The sequence below is a fragment of the Petromyzon marinus genome, chromosome 17, assembly GCF_048934315.1.
Source record: "Petromyzon marinus isolate PM22_M1 ecotype Great Lakes invasive population chromosome 17, UKy_Petmar_22M1.pri1.0, whole genome shotgun sequence".
NCBI lineage: Eukaryota > Metazoa > Chordata > Hyperoartia > Petromyzontiformes > Petromyzontidae > Petromyzon > Petromyzon marinus.
Genome location: NC_133683.1, coordinates 12,091,898 through 12,112,145, shown reverse-complemented (window position 1 = coordinate 12,112,145; position 20,248 = coordinate 12,091,898). Strand labels below are relative to the sequence as shown.

At 52.7% G+C, this 20,248-nt stretch overlaps 1 protein-coding gene across 3 annotated transcripts in view; it reads right to left on the bottom strand.

Annotated features, from left to right (window-relative positions):
- LOC116943328 (uncharacterized) overlaps positions 1 to 20,248 on the bottom strand; it is a 158,806-nt gene that overhangs the window by 67,959 nt on the left and 70,599 nt on the right. For all 3 annotated transcript variants that reach the window (XM_032956122.2, XM_076067630.1, XM_032956123.2), the window contains exons 12-20: positions 19,703 to 19,951; positions 17,722 to 17,819; positions 16,273 to 16,350; positions 14,690 to 14,767; positions 12,847 to 13,026; positions 10,778 to 10,829; positions 9,731 to 9,868; positions 3,460 to 3,542; positions 507 to 631 (exon numbers count right to left, since the gene is read on the bottom strand). In XM_032956122.2, coding sequence (XP_032812013.2) covers positions 507 to 631; positions 3,460 to 3,542; positions 9,731 to 9,868; positions 10,778 to 10,829; positions 12,847 to 13,026; positions 14,690 to 14,767; positions 16,273 to 16,350; positions 17,722 to 17,819; positions 19,703 to 19,951 — 1,081 coding nt within the window. The remainder of the gene's footprint in view (positions 1 to 506; positions 632 to 3,459; positions 3,543 to 9,730; positions 9,869 to 10,777; positions 10,830 to 12,846; positions 13,027 to 14,689; positions 14,768 to 16,272; positions 16,351 to 17,721; positions 17,820 to 19,702; positions 19,952 to 20,248) is intronic.

Genomic DNA, 20,248 nt, shown 5'->3' with positions numbered 1-20,248 from the left:
AAACCGCATTGGGGCTCCGCAAGCCTCTCCTCTGCGTGCCTGGCAAGGCGATGTTGAATAATCCTTGCCAGGACCTTTCCCGGCACACTGAGGAGTGAGATGCCCCTGTAGTTGCTACAGTCTGTGCGGTCCCCCTTCATAAAGAGGGGTACCACCAGGGCATCCTTCCAATCCTGCGGAACCTGTCTAGTGGTCCAGACTTGTTATGATGTCATATAGGGCAGTCTGTCCCTCAGTATTTCGCTTGAGGGATCATCTCTGCCTGGTGCCTTTCCTGGTCTCTAGACTCTGGATCGCCTTCAGTACTTCCTCAACAGATGGCACCTCAGCCAGCCACTCACAGGGGGTGACTTCTTCCAATATTTGAGGCACTGCAGCCTCAGCAGGGTCATCCCCACTTTGTGCCACGATGTTTTCCTGGCTGAGGGATTTCCCCTCCCCCAGGACCTCACAGAAATGCTCAGCAAATCTCCACCCATCACGCGTGCGCACCGTGCACCACACACCTGGCGATGAGGCTGGGGGAAGACAAGTTGGAGTCTGAAGCGGGGCTACCCGGCCACCCGTCCCAGGTGTCTCCAGAGCCCGAGCTGATGAGCGAGAGCCAGCTGCCTTGCGGGAACTCTCCCACCTGCACACCAAGACAAAGATCCCCCTGTAGCGCTAACAAACTGTTGGGGCAAGTGTTGTAAGCGAGTTGCACATATACAGGGTGGCACGGCACACGACAGGGTGGGTCGCCAGATCCACGCCCTGTCGCCCATGTCTCCTCCAGTGGCGATGTTTAAACAGCGCACTGGGTACAATATTTAGTCCATCTAGGGGAGGGGGCCCAGGAATGGTTCAGATATTCGTTACCGATTTTGGCTCCGAGCCGGAATCCAATTTGGGTTGACGGGTTTGGACCGGATTGCGCTAAACCACTGCGCTGCCGCTCCCCACGACACATACACACAACAAAGATCCCCCCTGTAGCCTTAATAGACTGTTGGGGCAAGTGCTGTTCGCGAGCAGCACCTCTGAAGGCCGGCACAGCACCACAGGGGGTGGGCAACAACATACACACCACCGTGTCCAGGAGCAATCTCAGTGCCAAAGCATTGCTGGACCAGGACCTCCCCACACCGTCTGGGTCGCTGGTTGGTCGTTTGACCATACTTCACCACAATGGCAAGCGTGGATTTGTGAAGGGGAGTTCCCAGGACCGGTTCAGATATCATTGGACACTGGTGTTAGCCGTGGCTGGGAATTGAACTCAAGGCCAGCATGTTCAGAACTCAAGGCCAGCATGTTCACAGCGCACCAATGCTCCACCCATCATTAAGAACTCTGGGTAATGAAATAATGGTAGCGAAGCAAACGCTTGTTTCTCCGCATTCGCTCATTTCAGTCGGTGGGGCCTCCGGCGCCTTCCGGGACAGCAAATTCCAGAAAAAACAAATAACGTGAGCAGAAAATGTTTTTTGTCTGAAAACATCGCGACCCTACCACGGTCCATCAAACGGTACTCGTTAAAATATCAACCGCGGAATGTAAGATGGACCCGAGTCGGCCCGCCAATTCCGACCCGAGATGTGAACCTGCAAAAAAACCCTCCCTTCCCCTCTTCCGGGATGCTGGGCCGAGCTCTGGGATCGCGGTCCACTGTGGAACACTGCTTGCGTGTCGCTTGCACGCGGCCGTTGAATTAAAACAAAGCGGTGGCCATGTGAGCCAAGCGGTGTGGGGAGTGGCCCGGGGGGGGAGCTCGTAAAGATTGATGCGTGCGATAAGTGCGTCGAATCGCCTCGCGTTACAATTGACCGTTATTCGTGTCCAGGATATCGCTTATAAGCAGATGTCGCCATCTGAGGCGACTGCAAGGAACAGGCGTGCTAATCGGAGGGGTTCAGTGCGTAGGTGAGTGGGTGAGTGAGTGATGCTGCTGCTGTAGACCCGGTCACACACCCTCACGCATGATCACAGCCCCCTCCCTGCCTGGCCCTCTCCTCCACCGCCTTCACAGTGGTGGGGGTGAGTGGTGATTTGTTTATGTGGGGAGCGGTGGTGTCGGGGTTAGCGCGCTGCGCTACGAACCCGGCGACCCGAGTTCGATTCCCGCTCACAGCCAACACCGGTGACGATTATCTGAACCGGTCCTGGGCCTCCCCTAGGTCGACTCGGCCTCAAATGAGTACCCGGTGCGGTGTGTAAACATCGCCACTGGGGAGACAAAGGCGGCCGGGCGTGGTGCTGGCCACCCACCCCCTCGTGTGCCGTGCCGGCCTTCACAGGTGCTGCTACTCGCTAACAGCAACAGTCTATTGAAGCTCTACGGGGGATCTTTGTCTTTGTGACTTATTTCTGGTATTCAAAGCTGGCGGGGGTGGGGGGGGTCAGTGGAGTGGCTATCGAGGGTGCTGGCGGTGCGTGACCCGTGGGAGCGCCACGCGTAAGCGAACCAAGCGCAGCAGGGCACCCCCTCCCTAGCAGCTCAAGGGGGGCCCCCGGGGATTCGTGAAACAAATATATGGGCGCATCATCAAACGTCGGCTCAAATTCAAATCCCGCAAAAAAAATAAGCTGATAGTCACTCAAAAAAAACAATGAACGTCTCTCGTATCTACATTGTCTGCATCTCTCTCTCTTGTCACTCAGTCTCACCACATTTCCTATCTTCTCGACTATGTGATGATAATTTCAACTTGAAATGAGCACAGCATTTCTTCCCTCTCGAAGGGAGACGACGACTCAGGAGGCGCGAGGAGCCGGCGCTATCGACACTCGTCCAAGCTCTACAGTCCCCTATATAGTGGGGCTGTTATTGGCCAATTAATGACAAACCTTACTGGCTGTGTCCGGTGGTGGAGGGTTACGACACATTTGTTCTTACGCGATCTAACCCAAAAAAGATCTTGATTATGAATATGGGAGGAAACCGGAAGAAAAAAATCCGCGCACACAGATGGGACAGGTGGAATCCACTTTTGTTTGCTCTACTGCCCTCCGCTGGCGAGCCTTGGTACACGTGGCACCTCGATGCTCACGGGATGAGGAGTTTCACAACATTTGTGTGATCCACCAACCCTGGCTGCTGCCTCCTCAATGCTGTACTACAGGCCACGTGCAGCAGCAGCAGCAGCATAGTCACCACTGGACTTTACGAAGTGAAAGGAGAGCCGCTAAAAAATTTATTTCTGCTCAGGGCCCCCGAGGAATGGCACGTGTCGTGACAGGTACTGCGAGTTCTGGCCGCACCTCCGGTTAGCACGGTTGGCTACGTACGGAGCGAAAGAAGTTCAACATACACAGAAGGAACCAGCACCACCGCTGGGCCCAAATGCAGCGGAGGGGCCCAGGCACCGCGCTACAAAGAGGTAGAGGAGGGGAATTCGAGACGGGGCCCACGACAGCCCCCGCGAGGAGTGTGGTGGTGGTGGTGGTGGGGGGGGGGCAGCTGTGGGGTAGTGGGGGGCTCACGCTGCGTCGCTGCCGCAGCTTGGCCGCTTGCGCCGGGTGATTGAAGCGGAACATGTGGGTCCTGCCCAGCAGGATCACGGAGCCTGAGTGAACAACAACAGCAACAACAACAAGACATTACGAAGCAAGGACGCAAGATGACGTGACGCAATGGGGAACGATTCGCAGCGGCACGCCGCCGTAATGCAACACGACAAAACGCGGTGCAACATGACGCAACAATACAACGTAACACATTGTAGCACAGCGCAACACAATCGGACGAGACACAACACAATGCAACGGAACATCACACGGCAACATAACACAATGTAAGACAACATATGCATGTTGAACTTCTTTCGCACCATACTTAGCCAACCGCGGAAATCGGAGGTGCCGGCGAAGGATAAGAAACTAAACCACACGACAGACCGCAGCACAGTATCAAAGTGACACCACGATGGAACACAGCGCACCACACGATGCAACACAGCGCAGTACACAATGTAACACAGCGCACCACACAATGCAACACAGCGCAGTACACAATGCAACACAGCGCACCACACGATGCAACACAGCGCAGTACACAATGTAACACAGCGCACCACACAATGTAACACAGCGCAGTACACAATGCAACACAGCGCACCACACGATGCAACACAGCGCAGTACACAATGTAACACAGCGCACCACACAGTGTAACACAGCGCACCACACTATGCAACACAGCGCACCACACAATGTAACACAGCGCACAACACAATGTAACACAGCGCACCACACAATGTAACACAGTGCACCACACAATGTAACACAGCGCACCACACTATGCAACACAGCGCACCACACAATGTAACACAGCGCACCACACAATGTAACACAGTGCACCACACAGTGCAACACAGCGCACCACACAATGTAACACAGCGCAGTACACAATGTAACACAGCGCACCACACAATGTAACACAGCGCACCACACAATGCAACACAGCGCACCACACAATGTAACACAGCACACCACACAATGTAACACAGCGCACCACACAATGTAACACAGCGCACCACACAGTGCAACACAGCACACCACACAAAGTAACACAGCGCAGTACACAGTGCAACACAGCACACCACACAATGTAACACAGCGCAGTACACAATGTAACACAGCGCACCACACAGTGCAACACAGCGCAGTACACAGTGCAACACAGCGCACCACACAATGTAACACAGCGCAGTACACAATGTAACACAGCGCACCACACAGTGCAACACAGCGCAGTACACAATGTAACACAGCGCACCACACAATGCAACACAGCGCACCACACAATGTAACACAGCGCAGTACACAATGTAACACAGCGCACCACACAATGCAACACAGCGCACCACACAATGTAACACAGCGCACCACACAATGCAACACAGCGCACCACACAATGTAACACAGCGCAGTACACAATGTAACACAGCGCACCACACAGTGCAACACAGCGCACCACACAATGTAACACAGCGCACCACACAATGTAACACAGCGCACCACACAATGTAACACAGCACACCACGCAATGCAACACAGCACACCACACAATGCAACACAGCGCACCACACAATGCAACACAGCGCACCACAAAATGCAACACAGCGCACCACACAATGTAACACAGCGCAGTACACAGTGCACCACACAATGTAACACAATGCAACACAGCGCACCACACAATGCAACACAGCGCACCACACAATGCAACACAGCGCACCACACAATGCAACACACAATGTAAAACAGTGCAACACAGCGCACCACACAATGTAACACAGCGCAGTACACAATGTAACACAGCGCACCACACAATGCAACACAGCGCACCACACAATGTAACACAGCGCAGTACACAATGTAACACAGCGCACCACACAATGCAACACAGCGCACCACACAATGTAACACAGCGCACCACACAATGCAACACAGCGCACCACACAATGTAACACAGCGCACCACACAATGTAACACAGCGCACCACACAGTGCAACACAGCGCACCACACAATGTAACACAGCGCACCACACAATGTAACACAGCGCACCACACAATGTAACACAGCACACCACACAATGCAACACAGCGCACCACACAATGCAACACAGCGCACCACACAATGCAACACAGCGCACCACAAAATGCAACACAGCGCACCACACAATGTAACACAGCGCAGTACACAGTGCACCACACAATGTAACACAATGCAACACAGCGCACCACACAATGCAACACAGCGCACCACACAATGCAACACAGCGCACCACACAATGCAACACACAATGTAAAACAGTGCAACACAGCGCAGTATACAATGTAACACAGCGCACCACACAGTGCAACACAGCGCACCACACAATGTAACACAGCGCAGTACACAATGTAACACAGCGCACCACACAATGCAACACAGCGCACCACACAATGTAACACAGCGCAGTACACAATGTAACACAGCGCACCACACAATGCAACACAGCGCACCACACAATGTAACACAGCGCACCACACAATGCAACACAGCGCACCACACAATGTAACACAGCGCAGTACACAATGTAACACAGCGCACCACACAGTGCAACACAGCGCACCACACAATGTAACACAGCGCACCACACAATGTAACACAGCGCAGTACACAGTGCACCACACAATGTAACACAATGCAACACAGCGCACCACACAATGCAACACAGCGCACCCCACAATGCAACACAGCGCACCACACAATGCAACACACAATGTAAAACAGTGCAACACAGCGCAGTATACAATGTAACACAGCGCACCACACAGTGCAACACAGCGCACCACACAATGCAACACAGCGCACCACACAATGCAACAGCGCACCACACAATGTAACACAACACACCACACAATGTAACACAGCGCACCACACAATGCAACACAGCGCACCACACAATGTAACACAGCGCACCACACAATGCAACACAGCGCACCACACAATGTAACACAGCGCACTACACAATGTAACACAGCGCACCACACAATGTAACACAGCACACCACACAATGCAACACAGCACACCACACAATGTACCACAGCACACCACACAATGCAACACAGCACACCACACAATGCAACACAGCACACCACGCAATGCAACACAGCACACCACACAATGTAACACAGCACACCACACAATGTAACACAGCACACCACACAATGCAACACAGCACACCACACAATGTAACACAGCACACCACACAATGCAACACAGCACACCACACAATGCAACACAGCGCACCACACAATGCAACACAGCGCACCACACAATGTAACACAGCACACCACACAATGCAACACAGCACACCACACAATGTAACACAGCACACCACACAATGCAACACAGCACACCACACAATGCAACACAGCGCACCACACAATGCAACACAGCACACCACACAATGTAACACAGCACACCACACAATGTAACACAGCGCACCACACAATGCAACACAGCACACCACACAATGCAACACAGCGCACCACACAATGCAACACAGCACACCACACAGTGCAACACAGCGCACCACACAATGTAACACAGCGCACCACACAATGCAACACAGTGCACCACACAGTGCAACACAGCGCACCACACAATGCAACACAGCGCACCACACAATGTAACACAGCGCACCACACAATGCAACACAGCGCACCACAAAATGCAACACAGCGCACCACACAATGTAACACAGCGCAGTACACAGTGCACCACACAATGTAACACAATGCAACACAGCGCACCACACAATGCAACACAGCGCACCACACAATGCAACACAGCGCACCACACAATGCAACACACAATGTAAAACAGTGCAACACAGCGCAGTATACAATGTAACACAGCGCACCACACAGTGCAACACAGCGCACCACACAATGTAACACAGCGCAGTACACAATGTAACACAGCGCACCACACAATGCAACACAGCGCACCACACAATGTAACACAGCGCAGTACACAATGTAACACAGCGCACCACACAATGCAACACAGCGCACCACACAATGTAACACAGCGCACCACACAATGCAACACAGCGCACCACACAATGTAACACAGCGCAGTACACAATGTAACACAGCGCACCACACAGTGCAACACAGCGCACCACACAATGTAACACAGCACACCACACAATGCAACACAGCGCACCACACAATGCAACACAGCGCACCACAAAATGCAACACAGCGCACCACACAATGTAACACAGCGCAGTACACAGTGCACCACACAATGTAACACAATGCAACACAGCGCACCACACAATGCAACACAGCGCACCACACAATGCAACACAGCGCACCACACAATGCAACACACAATGTAAAACAGTGCAACACAGCGCAGTATACAATGTAACACAGCGCACCACACAGTGCAACACAGCGCACCACACAATGTAACACAGCGCAGTACACAATGTAACACAGCGCACCACACAATGCAACACAGCGCACCACACAATGTAACACAGCGCAGTACACAATGTAACACAGCGCACCACACAATGCAACACAGCGCACCACACAATGTAACACAGCGCACCACACAATGCAACACAGCGCACCACACAATGTAACACAGCGCAGTACACAATGTAACACAGCGCACCACACAGTGCAACACAGCGCACCACACAATGTAACACAGCGCACCACACAATGTAACACAGCGCACCACACAATGTAACACAGCACACCACACAATGCAACACAGCACACCACACAATGCAACACAGCGCACCACACAATGCAACACAGCGCACCACAAAATGCAACACAGCGCACCACACAATGTAACACAGCGCAGTACACAGTGCACCACACAATGTAACACAATGCAACACAGCGCACCACACAATGCAACACAGCGCACCACACAATGCAACACAGCGCACCACACAATGCAACACACAATGTAAAACAGTGCAACACAGCGCAGTATACAATGTAACACAGCGCACCACACAGTGCAACACAGCGCACCACACAATGCAACACAGCGCACCACACAATGCAACAGCGCACCACACAATGTAACACAGCACACCACACAATGTAACACAGCGCACCACACAATGCAACACAGCGCACCACACAATGTAACACAGCGCACTACACAATGTAACACAGCGCACCACACAATGTAACACAGCACACCACACAATGCAACACAGCACACCACACAATGTACCACAGCACACCACACAATGCAACACAGCACACCACACAATGCAACACAGCACACCACACAATGCAACACAGCACACCACACAATGTAACACAGCACACCACACAATGTAACACAGCACACCACACAATGCAACACAGCACACCACACAATGCAACACAGCACACCACACAATGCAACACAGCACACCACACAATGCAACACAGCGCACCACACAATGCAACACAGCGCACCACACAATGTAACACAGCACACCACACAATGCAACACAGCACACCACACAATGTAACACAGCACACCACACAATGCAACACAGCACACCACACAATGCAACACAGCGCACCACACAATGCAACACAGCACACCACACAATGTAACACAGCACACCACACAATGTAACACAGCGCACCACACAATGCAACACAGCACACCACACAATGCAACACAGCGCACCACACAATGCAACACAGCACACCACACAGTGCAACACAGCGCACCACACAATGTAACACAGCGCACCACACAATGCAACACAGTGCACCACACAGTGCAACACAGCGCACCACACAATGCAACACAGCGCACCACACAATGTAACACAGCACAGTACACAATGTAACACAGCGCACCACACAATGTAACACAGCGCACCACACAATGTAACACAGCGCACCACACAATGCAACACAGCGCACCACACAGTGTAACACAGCGCACCACACAATGTAACACAGCGCACCACACAATGTAACACAGCACAGTACACAATGTAACACAGCGCACCACACAATGTAACACAGCACACCACACAATGCCACACAATGTAACACAGCGCACCACACAATGTAACACAGCACACCACACAATGTAACACAGTGCAACACAGCGCACCACACAATGCAACACAGCACCACCGGGCACGGCAAGGCGACGCGGCGCAATGCAGCAGGGCGGGGTTGGGGCCCAGCAGGGCCGAGCGGCGGCGCGCACCCTGGTGAAGGCGGCAGGGCTGGGAGACGTCGCGTCCGTTGACGCAGCACGTGGCGCCAGCCATGGGGAGCAGCGTGACTTCGCCGGCCGTGTTCTCGATCACACAGTGCTCCCTCTCCATCCAGGGCCCGCACAGCACTGCGTGGCACACACACACACACACAGACAAAGATCCCCCATGTAGCCTTAACAGACTGTTGAGACAAGTACTATGAGCGAGTACCAATGAAGGCCGGCAACGGTACACAGGGGGTGGGTGGCCAGCGCCACGTCCGACTCACTTTGTCACCTCAGTGGTACACACCGCACCAGACTCGGTACTCATTTGAGGCTGAGTCGACCGAGGCGAGACCCTGGACCAATTCAAATAATTGTCACGAGTGTTGGCCGTGAGCAGGAATCCAACTAGGGCCGCCGGGTTTGTGGTGCAACGCGCTAACCGCTACACTTCCACTTCCATAGACCATGACTCGCCCCACCTTTGTCTCACCAGTCCTGAGGTTTACATAACGCAACTGTTACTCATTTCAGGCTGAGCCGTCCGACGGCGTGGCCAGGACAGGTTCAGAAATGTCACCAGTGGCTGGGAATCCAATCAATGCACATTGCCGGAACAAGCGCTGTACAATCTATCTTAAGTAGCCCAAGAGTTCGGACTCCAATTAGACTCCCACAGCTGCTCCAGATTGTACTACAAATATCTACGGAACGCAACGATAGCAGCAGAGCGTAGTCAGTCTGTCCATCAGTTGATTTTCGGCAGGGCCCACGGAGCTAAAACGGTTGATGCAGTAGCAAGCGCGTTACACGGTAAGGGTTTACAGGGGCTGCTTAGAACAACAGCATGGGAAATAGTGTAAGCGTGGCAAATAAGCAAACCAGCAATGTGGGTACTTGTGCATGGCCACGAGTGAGAGGAACTCGCATGTGGCCTTTAAACGGAGCATGAATCACAGCGGCATTTCCTATTTTGAATGAGCAGTCCTTCCCAAGGCGGGCGCTCTTCTCGAACAGTGCAGCGGGCGGCACGTGTGCGCATCGTCTTACCAATGTCCTGCTCGGTGGGCGCATCGCTCCTCCCGATCGTTGTCCTTCCCTCCTGAAACAACAACGACGAGCCGGTCAGAGTTGTTGTCGTCGTACGTACAGCGAGGGAAAAAAGTATTTGATCCCCTGCTGATTTTGTACGTTTGCCCACTGACAAAGAAATGATCAGTCTATCATTTTAATGGTAGGTTTATTTGAACAGTGAGAGAAAGAACAACAACAGGAAAATCCAGAAAAACGCATGTCAAAAATGTTATAAATTGATTTGCATTTTAATGAGGGAAATAAGTATTTGGCCCCGTCTCAATCAGAAAGATTTCTGGCTCCCAGGTGTCTTTAATACAGGTAACGAGCTGAGATTAGGAGCACACTCTTAAAGGAAGTGCTCCTAATCTCAGCTTGTTACCTGTATAAAAGACACCTGTCCACAGAAGCAATCAGTCAATCAGATTACAAACTCTCCACCATGGCCAAGGCCAAAGAGCTCTCCAAGGATGTCAGGGACAAGATTGTAGACCTACACAAGGCTGGAATGGGCTACAAGACCATTGCCAAGCAGCTTGGTGAGAAGGTGACAACAGTTGGTGCGATTATTCGCAAATGGAAGAAACACAAAAAGAACTGTCAATCTCCCTCGGCCTGGGGCTCCATGCAATGATCATGAGAACGGTGAGGAATCAGCCCAGAACTACACGGGAGGATCTTGTCAATGATCTCAAGGCAGCTGGGACCATAGTTACCAAGAAAACAATTTGTAACACACTACGCCGTGAAGGACTGAAATCCTGCAGCGCCGGCAAGGTCCCCCTGCTCAAGAAAGCACATATACATGCCCGTCTGAAGTTTGCCAATGAACATCTGAATGATTCAGAGGACAACTGGGTGAAAGTGTTGTGGTCAGATGAGACCAAAATGGAGCTCTTTGGCATCAACTCAACTCGCCGTGTTTGGAGGAGGAGGAATGCTGCCTATGACCCCAAGAACACCATCCCCACCGTCAAACATGGAGGTGGAAACATTATGCTTTGGGGGTGTTTTTATGCTAAGAGGACAGGACAACTTCACCGCATCAAAGGGACGATGGACGGGGCCATGTACCATCAAATCTTAGGTGAGAACCTCCTTCCCTCAGCCAGGGCATAGAAAATGGGTCGTGGATGGGTATTCCAGCATGACAATGACCCAAAACACACGGCCAAGGCAACAAAGGAGTGGCTCAAGAAGAAGCACATTAAGGTCCTGGAGTGGCCTAGCCAGTCTCCAGACCTTAATCCCATAGAAAATCTGTGGAGGGAGCTGAAGGTTCGAGTTGCCAAACGTCAGCCTCGAAACCTTAATGACTTGGAGAAGATCTGCAAAGAGGAGTGGGACAAAATCCCTCCTGAGATGTGTGCAAACCTGGTGGCCAACTACAAGAAACGTCTGACATCTGTGATTGCCCACAAGGGTTTTGCCACCAAGTACTAAGTCATGTTTTGCAGAAGGGTCAAATACTTATTTCCCTCATTAAAATGCAAATCAATTTATAACATTTTTGACATGCGTTTTTCTGGATTTTTTTGTAGACTGATAATTTCTTTGTCAGTGGGCAAACGTACAAAATCAGCAGGGGATCAAATACTTTTTCCCTCACTGTATGTATGTAGGCGAACTTCTTTCGCACCGTACGTAACCAACCGTGCTCGTCATGTTTGTGCCCGAGTACCCATGTGTGCATACGTATACGTGTCTGCGTATATGTGTCTGCGTATATGTGTGTGTGTACACTTGCACACGCGTGTGTGTGTGTATGTGAGGCCAATATCAGTGACCATTATCTGAACCAATCCCGGGCCTCTCCTAGGTCGGCTCAGCCTCAAATGAGTACCCGGTGGTATGTGTAAACATCGCCACTGGGGAGACAAAGGCGGCGGGGAGTGCTGCTGGCCACCCACCCCTTCATGCGCCATTCCGGCCTTCGTAGGCGCTCGCTAACAGCACTTGCCCCCAAGAACACGTCGAGGCTACACGCGCGGAGTTATCTCTGCGTTTCCGCGTGCGTGCGTGCGTGCGTGCGTGCGCGCAAGCACCCGCAGACGGTTGATGGTGACGCCCGTGCTCAGCACGTCCCCGTCCGTGGAGAGGAGGTGCGGGAGCTGGGACGCCACCTCCACGCCGGCACGCAGGCGGTTGATCCCCAGCGTGTGCTCCTCAAGCAGGGCCCGCGTGTCGCGCCAGCCGTCCGACCAGTCGCGCGTCAGCCGCTCCACCTGCGCCCAGCCCCGGAGGGGGGCGATTAGACTTTGAAAAGTAGATCCATGACGTCGGCTCCTGAACGCACGAGCGTGCGTGCGTGCGTGCGGGTGTGCGTGGGGAGCTCTGGCCAGTCATCTCAGTCAGTCGACCCGTGGCACCTGGGTCTGTCCCGTGACCTCCTGCCGGCGGGTGTTCCGACACTTCACGTGGCCTTAACGTGCACCTTGCCTGGCACAGGCGCCGTAGTGACGCGACCGCCACTTAGTGGCGAATGGTGGTTGTTGTTGTGTATGGGGAGCGGTAGTGTAGCGAGCAGCGCGTTGTGCTACGAAGCCGGAGACACGAGTTCGATTCCCGCTCACGGCCAACGCCAATGACGATAATCTGAGCCGGTTCTGGGCCTCCCTTATATCGACTCAGCCTCAAATGAGTAACCTGGTGCGGTGTGTAAACATCGCCAATAGGGAGACAAAGGCGGCCAGGCGTGGTGCTGGCCACCTACCCCCTTCGTGTGCCGTGCCGACCTTCACAGGTGCTCGCTAACAGCACTTGCCCCCTACAGTCTGTTAAGGCTACACGGGGGATCTTTGTCTTCTTTTTGTATGTTGAACTTCTTTCGTACCGTACGTAGCCAACCCCTGCTAATCAGAGGCCTTCGTCCAGCAGTGGCTTAACAATGCTATTCTCTGACGCGAGGTTGCTGCGAAAATAAAATAAATATATATAACATCTTATATAGTCTGTACGTCATGGAATTGTCGTCATTTTCGTCTTGAGGGCTCATTCTGATTGGTGGAACCAATCACCTATGGTGTTGATGGTGAACTATGTACGTCCAATAACGTTTGACCTAGGTTAAAAAAAAAAATTACTGGATAGAAAGTATTATTATATCGGCGGTGATCACACTGTGCGAAGAACCCTAATAATTGAGCTCCATTCCTGGCCACGGCTAACCCCAGCGGTGCGCGATATCTGAACCGGTCCTGTGCTCCCCCCTTCACAAACCCGCACAGAACGGCGTGCACAGGGCCAGGCCTTCATCCAGCAGTGGATTACCAAATGGGCTAATAATTTACTACTATTATTACATCACCGCTAGAGGGCAGGAGCAGCATACGTTTCAACCGTTTACAAATCTAATGCAAGCCGGTGGCATCCTGTCTTAAAAACTATTAAACTATTTTTTTTATTTTAACCAGGTAAGGCACTACTGAGCTATGAAGCTCTTTTTCAGAAAGTTACTCGACTATCACGAATGAGAGCTCAACGAAGTGGCTTATCGCGTGGATATTTATAGCAGCCAAATACTCTAAACGCGTGATGTTGATTCTAAATGTGGGGGTGAAAAACCTGAGGACCCGGAGAGAAAATCCACGCGACCACGGAGAGAGAGACGCCCAAATTCCAAACATAGAGGCATCGTCAGGATTGGGATCGAACCCACGAACGACCTCTTGTATACCAGGCGAGGGCGTTAACATCTCGCCACCGCGGCGCCCCGCCGAGAAGCCTGAACGAGGCCCATTCGGGGCTGCGGCACAGAAACAGACTGGGTCCCGTGCAAGTGGGGTGAGCTGGTGACAAGGGGGGGGTGGTGGTGGTGGGGGCTCGTCTTGAGAGACAGGCGGGGGGGGGGGAGGAGGAGGGGGGAGGGTGGACCCCGTCCCCGCTCGCCTTCATCTCGTTCTCGTGCAGCATCTCGGCCAGGTTGCTGTCGCGCTCTCCCTCGCTCAGCAACGGCGCCAGGTCCCTCTAAGGGCAAAGGGGGTCGGGCAAAACCAAAGTCGCAAGGAAAGCCGCGATTCTGTAAGAACACATTTCAAGAGCCGCAATGCACTGTGGTGGACACGTGAAGGTGGTGGTCCTTAATAAATAATGGGGTCACGCAGCCCCAGAGCCGCCGCGGGTTGCCGAGCCCTGGGCTACGGTGGGAGTGAGAGGCAGCCTGCTGGGCCCGGTTTCAAACTCTCGCTCTGCTCAGGTGACGACGTCGACGATCGTGATGACGATCGTGACGCTGCAGCATGCTGCTCCTGCTGCGGTAGCCGATGATGATGGTGACGATGGTGATGCCGATGATGATTTTATTGCCGTTTCCAATAAAGAAGAGACAACACTTACTGCGGCAGCTGGCGATAATGATGATGATTATTATTATTGTGCTGCTGCTGTTGCCAATGATGATAATGCAGTTACTATGGCTACTGCTGCTCATCATCACGATGGTGATCTTGCCGCCGTTGCCCGTGATAGCGATGATGACAGTGCTACTGGTGATGATGATGACAATAACAACGCTGCTGCTCGAAGTGGTGGCAGTAGCGCCGTCACACGCTTATTGCACAGGTCCGCGGTTCTAATCCAGCAGGCTGCCCTGGTTATTACTGCGGTGTGTATTATCAAGTAAAATACTTTGCGTCGTCTGCTTCAACGTGGACGTTAAAGATCCCCTGACGTCATTCGAACCGGGTAGGCAACTGTGGGCCAGCGCTATGGTCCATACTTTCCCAATTCGTAACGTCAGAGTATTCCCCCGTTAGTCAAGAACTTGTGATCCACAATTTTGGCTATCTGCGAATAGCATCTGGAGAACGCCACACGACTGCATCGAGAGAGAAAGTGATGAGATCAAGTGATTATTTACGTATTTATTTAAGGTAAAAAAAAAATTAAAGATGCCTTTTCGTAGGCCAACATCGTTATCTGTGAGGATTTCCTGAACGTATCCCTCACGAATAACGAGAGAATACTGTATACCACAAATGACTAAAATTCCGGATTACAGATAGCAATCATCGCCCCCTAGTGGCAGGCTAATGGCCACTCACAGGCCAGGCGCTGAGTCGCCTTGGGCCACACAGGGACAGCTGCCACTGGGGGTGGCCCTTTCAAGTGTGCCGAGATGCAATGCGAGTCACTCATCGCGTGCGAAGCCCTCCGAGATGCCACCGGCGTCAATGAGCGTGGTAACATTTAAATAAAACGTTATTATTATCGTTATAATATTCTGCGGCCATCTGGAACGCTCTTCTTTCTGAGTTTCTGAGGTTAGGAAGCCACTGGAGCTATGCACTTTTACATAATTTAGATTGAAAACTAACTTCTTTAGAACAGCTTGTTGTGTTTAGTTTGTTGTCCTTCCCCCGCACCTCTGATGAGCACGGTTGGCTACGTACGGTGCGAAAGAAGTTCAACATACATACTGCTGTCGCCAATGACAATGATGATGGTGATGCGTGCCAAAAACACGCACTGACCGGTTCCACACTCAGCAGCATGGCCTTGAGCCGGTCCACCTCCTGTCGGAGCTCGCGGATGATCCGCACGTTGGGATCCTGCACAGCGCGAGGGCACACGCGCGTCGCAGCCACGTACATTCACACACGCACAAAGACAAGGATCCCCTGTAAAGCCTAAACAGATAACAGACTGTTGGGGCAAGTAGCACCTATGAAGGCCGGGACGACACACGAAGGGGGTGGGTATGCAACACCATCCCCGGCTGCCTTTGACTCCCCAGTGGTGATATTTACACACCGCACCAGGTACTCATTTAAGGCTGAGTCGACCTAGGGGAGGTCCACGGCCGGTTCAGATAATCCTCATTGGTGTTGGCCGTGAGCGGGAATCGAACTCGGGTCGCCAGGTTCATAGCGCAGTGGGGTTCCAAACCGCTAGACCACCGCTCCCCACGCACACACGCACGCACGCACATACGCACGCACATACGCAACTTCAGGTCCAAGTGCTTGACTGGATGGCTAAAGGGGCCGGTGAATCACTACAAGTTCTTTCCATAGGACAACCGCCATTGACTTCACCTGTCCAGTGTCGATTTGAATCGGCACTGGACAGGTGGGTGATGGACCACCAAATCAACCGCCAAGCAGAACTTGAAATCGCCGCTTCCGATGGTGAGCTTACACACCCACGACTGCCGTACCGCACGGGGGAGGGTCTCAACAAATGTCCACGTCACAGCAGGAGATACTAAACAAACACTTTTGTTGTTTGTTTAACCAGGTAAGGCCCACTGAGCTGTATAGCTCTTCTTCGGAAGCGAACTGGCGATCACAGATGGTAGCTCGACAAAGTAGCTATTCAGTAGCGAAATACCCTAAACGCGTGTTGATAATTGCGTAGGGGAATAACCGGAGGACCCGGAGAAAAATCCACACGACCACGGGGAGAACACGCAAAATTCAAATATACAGCAGGCGTCAAGAGTCTGGATCAAACCCACGACCTCCTGCACACCGGGCGAGGTAGTTAACATCTCGCCACCGTGACGCCCAGGTAGGTAACAGCGGGCAGGAAAGCTTTTTTCCACGTTTTGTCGGAGTCTTTTTCCTTAATTTTATCCCAATTGTGTGACCGGTGTCATGTCACGGCCTGCACAAGTGGACACCATAGAGCCACCTCTTGAGATCCCTTCAAGCAAACCACTGGTCCACACAGCAAGCAGCAGCAACACTTTCTCACCCGCCCGCTCAGCCACTGCGATTACTCAGAGATAAAATTCATCTCAATGAAGGAATGCTCCAAACTGAATGCCATGGGCTGTTCGTGTCATCGTTGATGACCAGGCTGGGACCATCAACTCGGGTTACGCGAGAACCCGGTTCGACCATGGGCAGTGGCCGAAACGCCGTAATGGAACCCAGGATCTCGGTGGTGCCGGGTTGGCACGGTGAGAGGGATCGCACCTCGTTGATCTTGGGTCGGTTGACGATGTTCTTGGCGCGCGCTGCGTAGCGCAGGACGCTCATCGTCTCCCCGTACGAGCTGCACGCCGGGGACACAGCTGCAACGAGCAGAGGTGGACACTGAGGCCCCGGGAGTGCACAACCACCACCACTGCCAACACCACCAACACCACCAACACTGCCGCCGCCACCACCAACACCAATGCCACAACCAACACGACCGCCACCACCACTACCAGCACCACCTTCAACGCCACCACCGCTGCCTCCACCACCACCAACACGACCACAACCAACACCGCCACCACCATGAACACCGCCACCACCAACACCGCCACTGCCACCACAGCAACCAAACCACTACCGCTGCTGCAGCTACCTCCACTGCCAGGACCACTGCTGGCACCGTCATAAACACACACACACCACTACCACATACACACACACCACTACTACAAAGACAAAGATACCCCGTATAGCCTTAGCAGACTGTAGGGGCAAGTGCTGTTAGCGAGCACCTACAAAGGCCGGCATGGCACACGAGGGGGTGGGTGGCCAACACACGCCCGGCCGCCTTTGTCTCCCAAGCGGCGATATTTACACATAGCACCGGGTACTCATTTGAGGCTGAGCCGACCTAGGGGAGGCCCAGGACCGGTTCAGCAAATCGTCACTGATATTGGCCGTGAGCGGGAATCGAATCTGGGTCACCAGGTCTGTAGCGCAGCGCGCTACTCACACTCACAAACACACACCACTACTACACACACACCACTACTACACATACACCACTACCACACACACCACTACCACACACACCACTACCACACACACCACCACACACCACTACCACACACACCACTACCACACACACCACTACCACACACACACCACTACCACACACACACACCACACACACCACTACTACACACACACCACTACTACATACACACACCACTACTACACACACACACCACTACTACACACACACCACTACTACATACACACACCACTACACACTACTACACACCACTACACACTACTACACACCACTACCACTCACACACACCACTACTACACACACACCACTACTACATACACACACTACACACACACACCACTACCACTCACACACCACTACTACACACACACCACTACCACACACACATCACTACCACACACACACACCACTACTACACACACACTACCACACACACCACTACTACACACACACCACTACCACTCACACACACCACTACTACACACACACCACTACTACATACACACACTACACACACACACCACTACCACTCACACACCACTACCACACACACACCACTACTACACACACACCACTACTACACACACACACCACTACTACACACACACACACACCACTACTACACACACACACACCACTACTACACACACACACCACTACTACACACACCACTACTACATACACACACTACACACACACACCACTACTACACACTACACACACACACCACTACTACACACACACCACTACTACACACACACTGCTACACACACCCCTACCACTCACACACACCCCACTACTACACACACACCACTACTACATACACACACTACACACACACCACTACTACACACACACACACACACCACTACTACACACACACTGCTACACACACCACTACCACTCACACACACCCCACTACTACTCACACACACCACTACTACACATACACACACTACACACACACACCACTACTACACACACACACACACACCACTACTACACACACACACCACTACTACACACACACACACACACCACTACCACACACACACCACTACTACACACACACACACACACCACTACTACACACTCACACACCACTACCACACACACACACCACTACTACACACACACACACCACTACCACACACACACACACACCACTACCACACACACACACACACCACGACCACTCACTGGCGATCATGACGGTGCGCGAGTTCCCGCCGAGGCTGTCCTTGAGCAGTCGCGTGAGCACCGAGTCCCGGTAGGGCACGTGGCACAGGCGGCCCCCCCTCCGCGCGGGGCCCCCCGTCCTGGATCGCCCCCCACTGGCGGACGGCCCCCTCAGCTTGCCCGACTCCGGCTCGCTCAGCGCCGTCCCCCACGCGTCGCCTCCGGCGCCGGCGCCGACGCCGGAGCCGCCACCCAAAGCTGCGTTCTCCGCTGTGCCGGGAGGGCATTTGGGGGGAGACGGAGGCGGCGGCGCTGTTAGAATCAGAATATTGTTTTTTACGCTGGAGGAACCCGATGAGCTATAAAGCTCCTTTTCACACACGTCCAGGAGGGTCGGGTAAGAACGTTACAACAACAACAACAATACAAAACCATGATAATAGTGCAAAGTACAAGAAAGGTAAAGAAATCACACAAACACGTACAAATTAAACTAAACCATCCCCAACTTATATTTCAGAAGCGACCTGGCCACAAATGATAGCTCAATAAAGTGGCCCATCATTT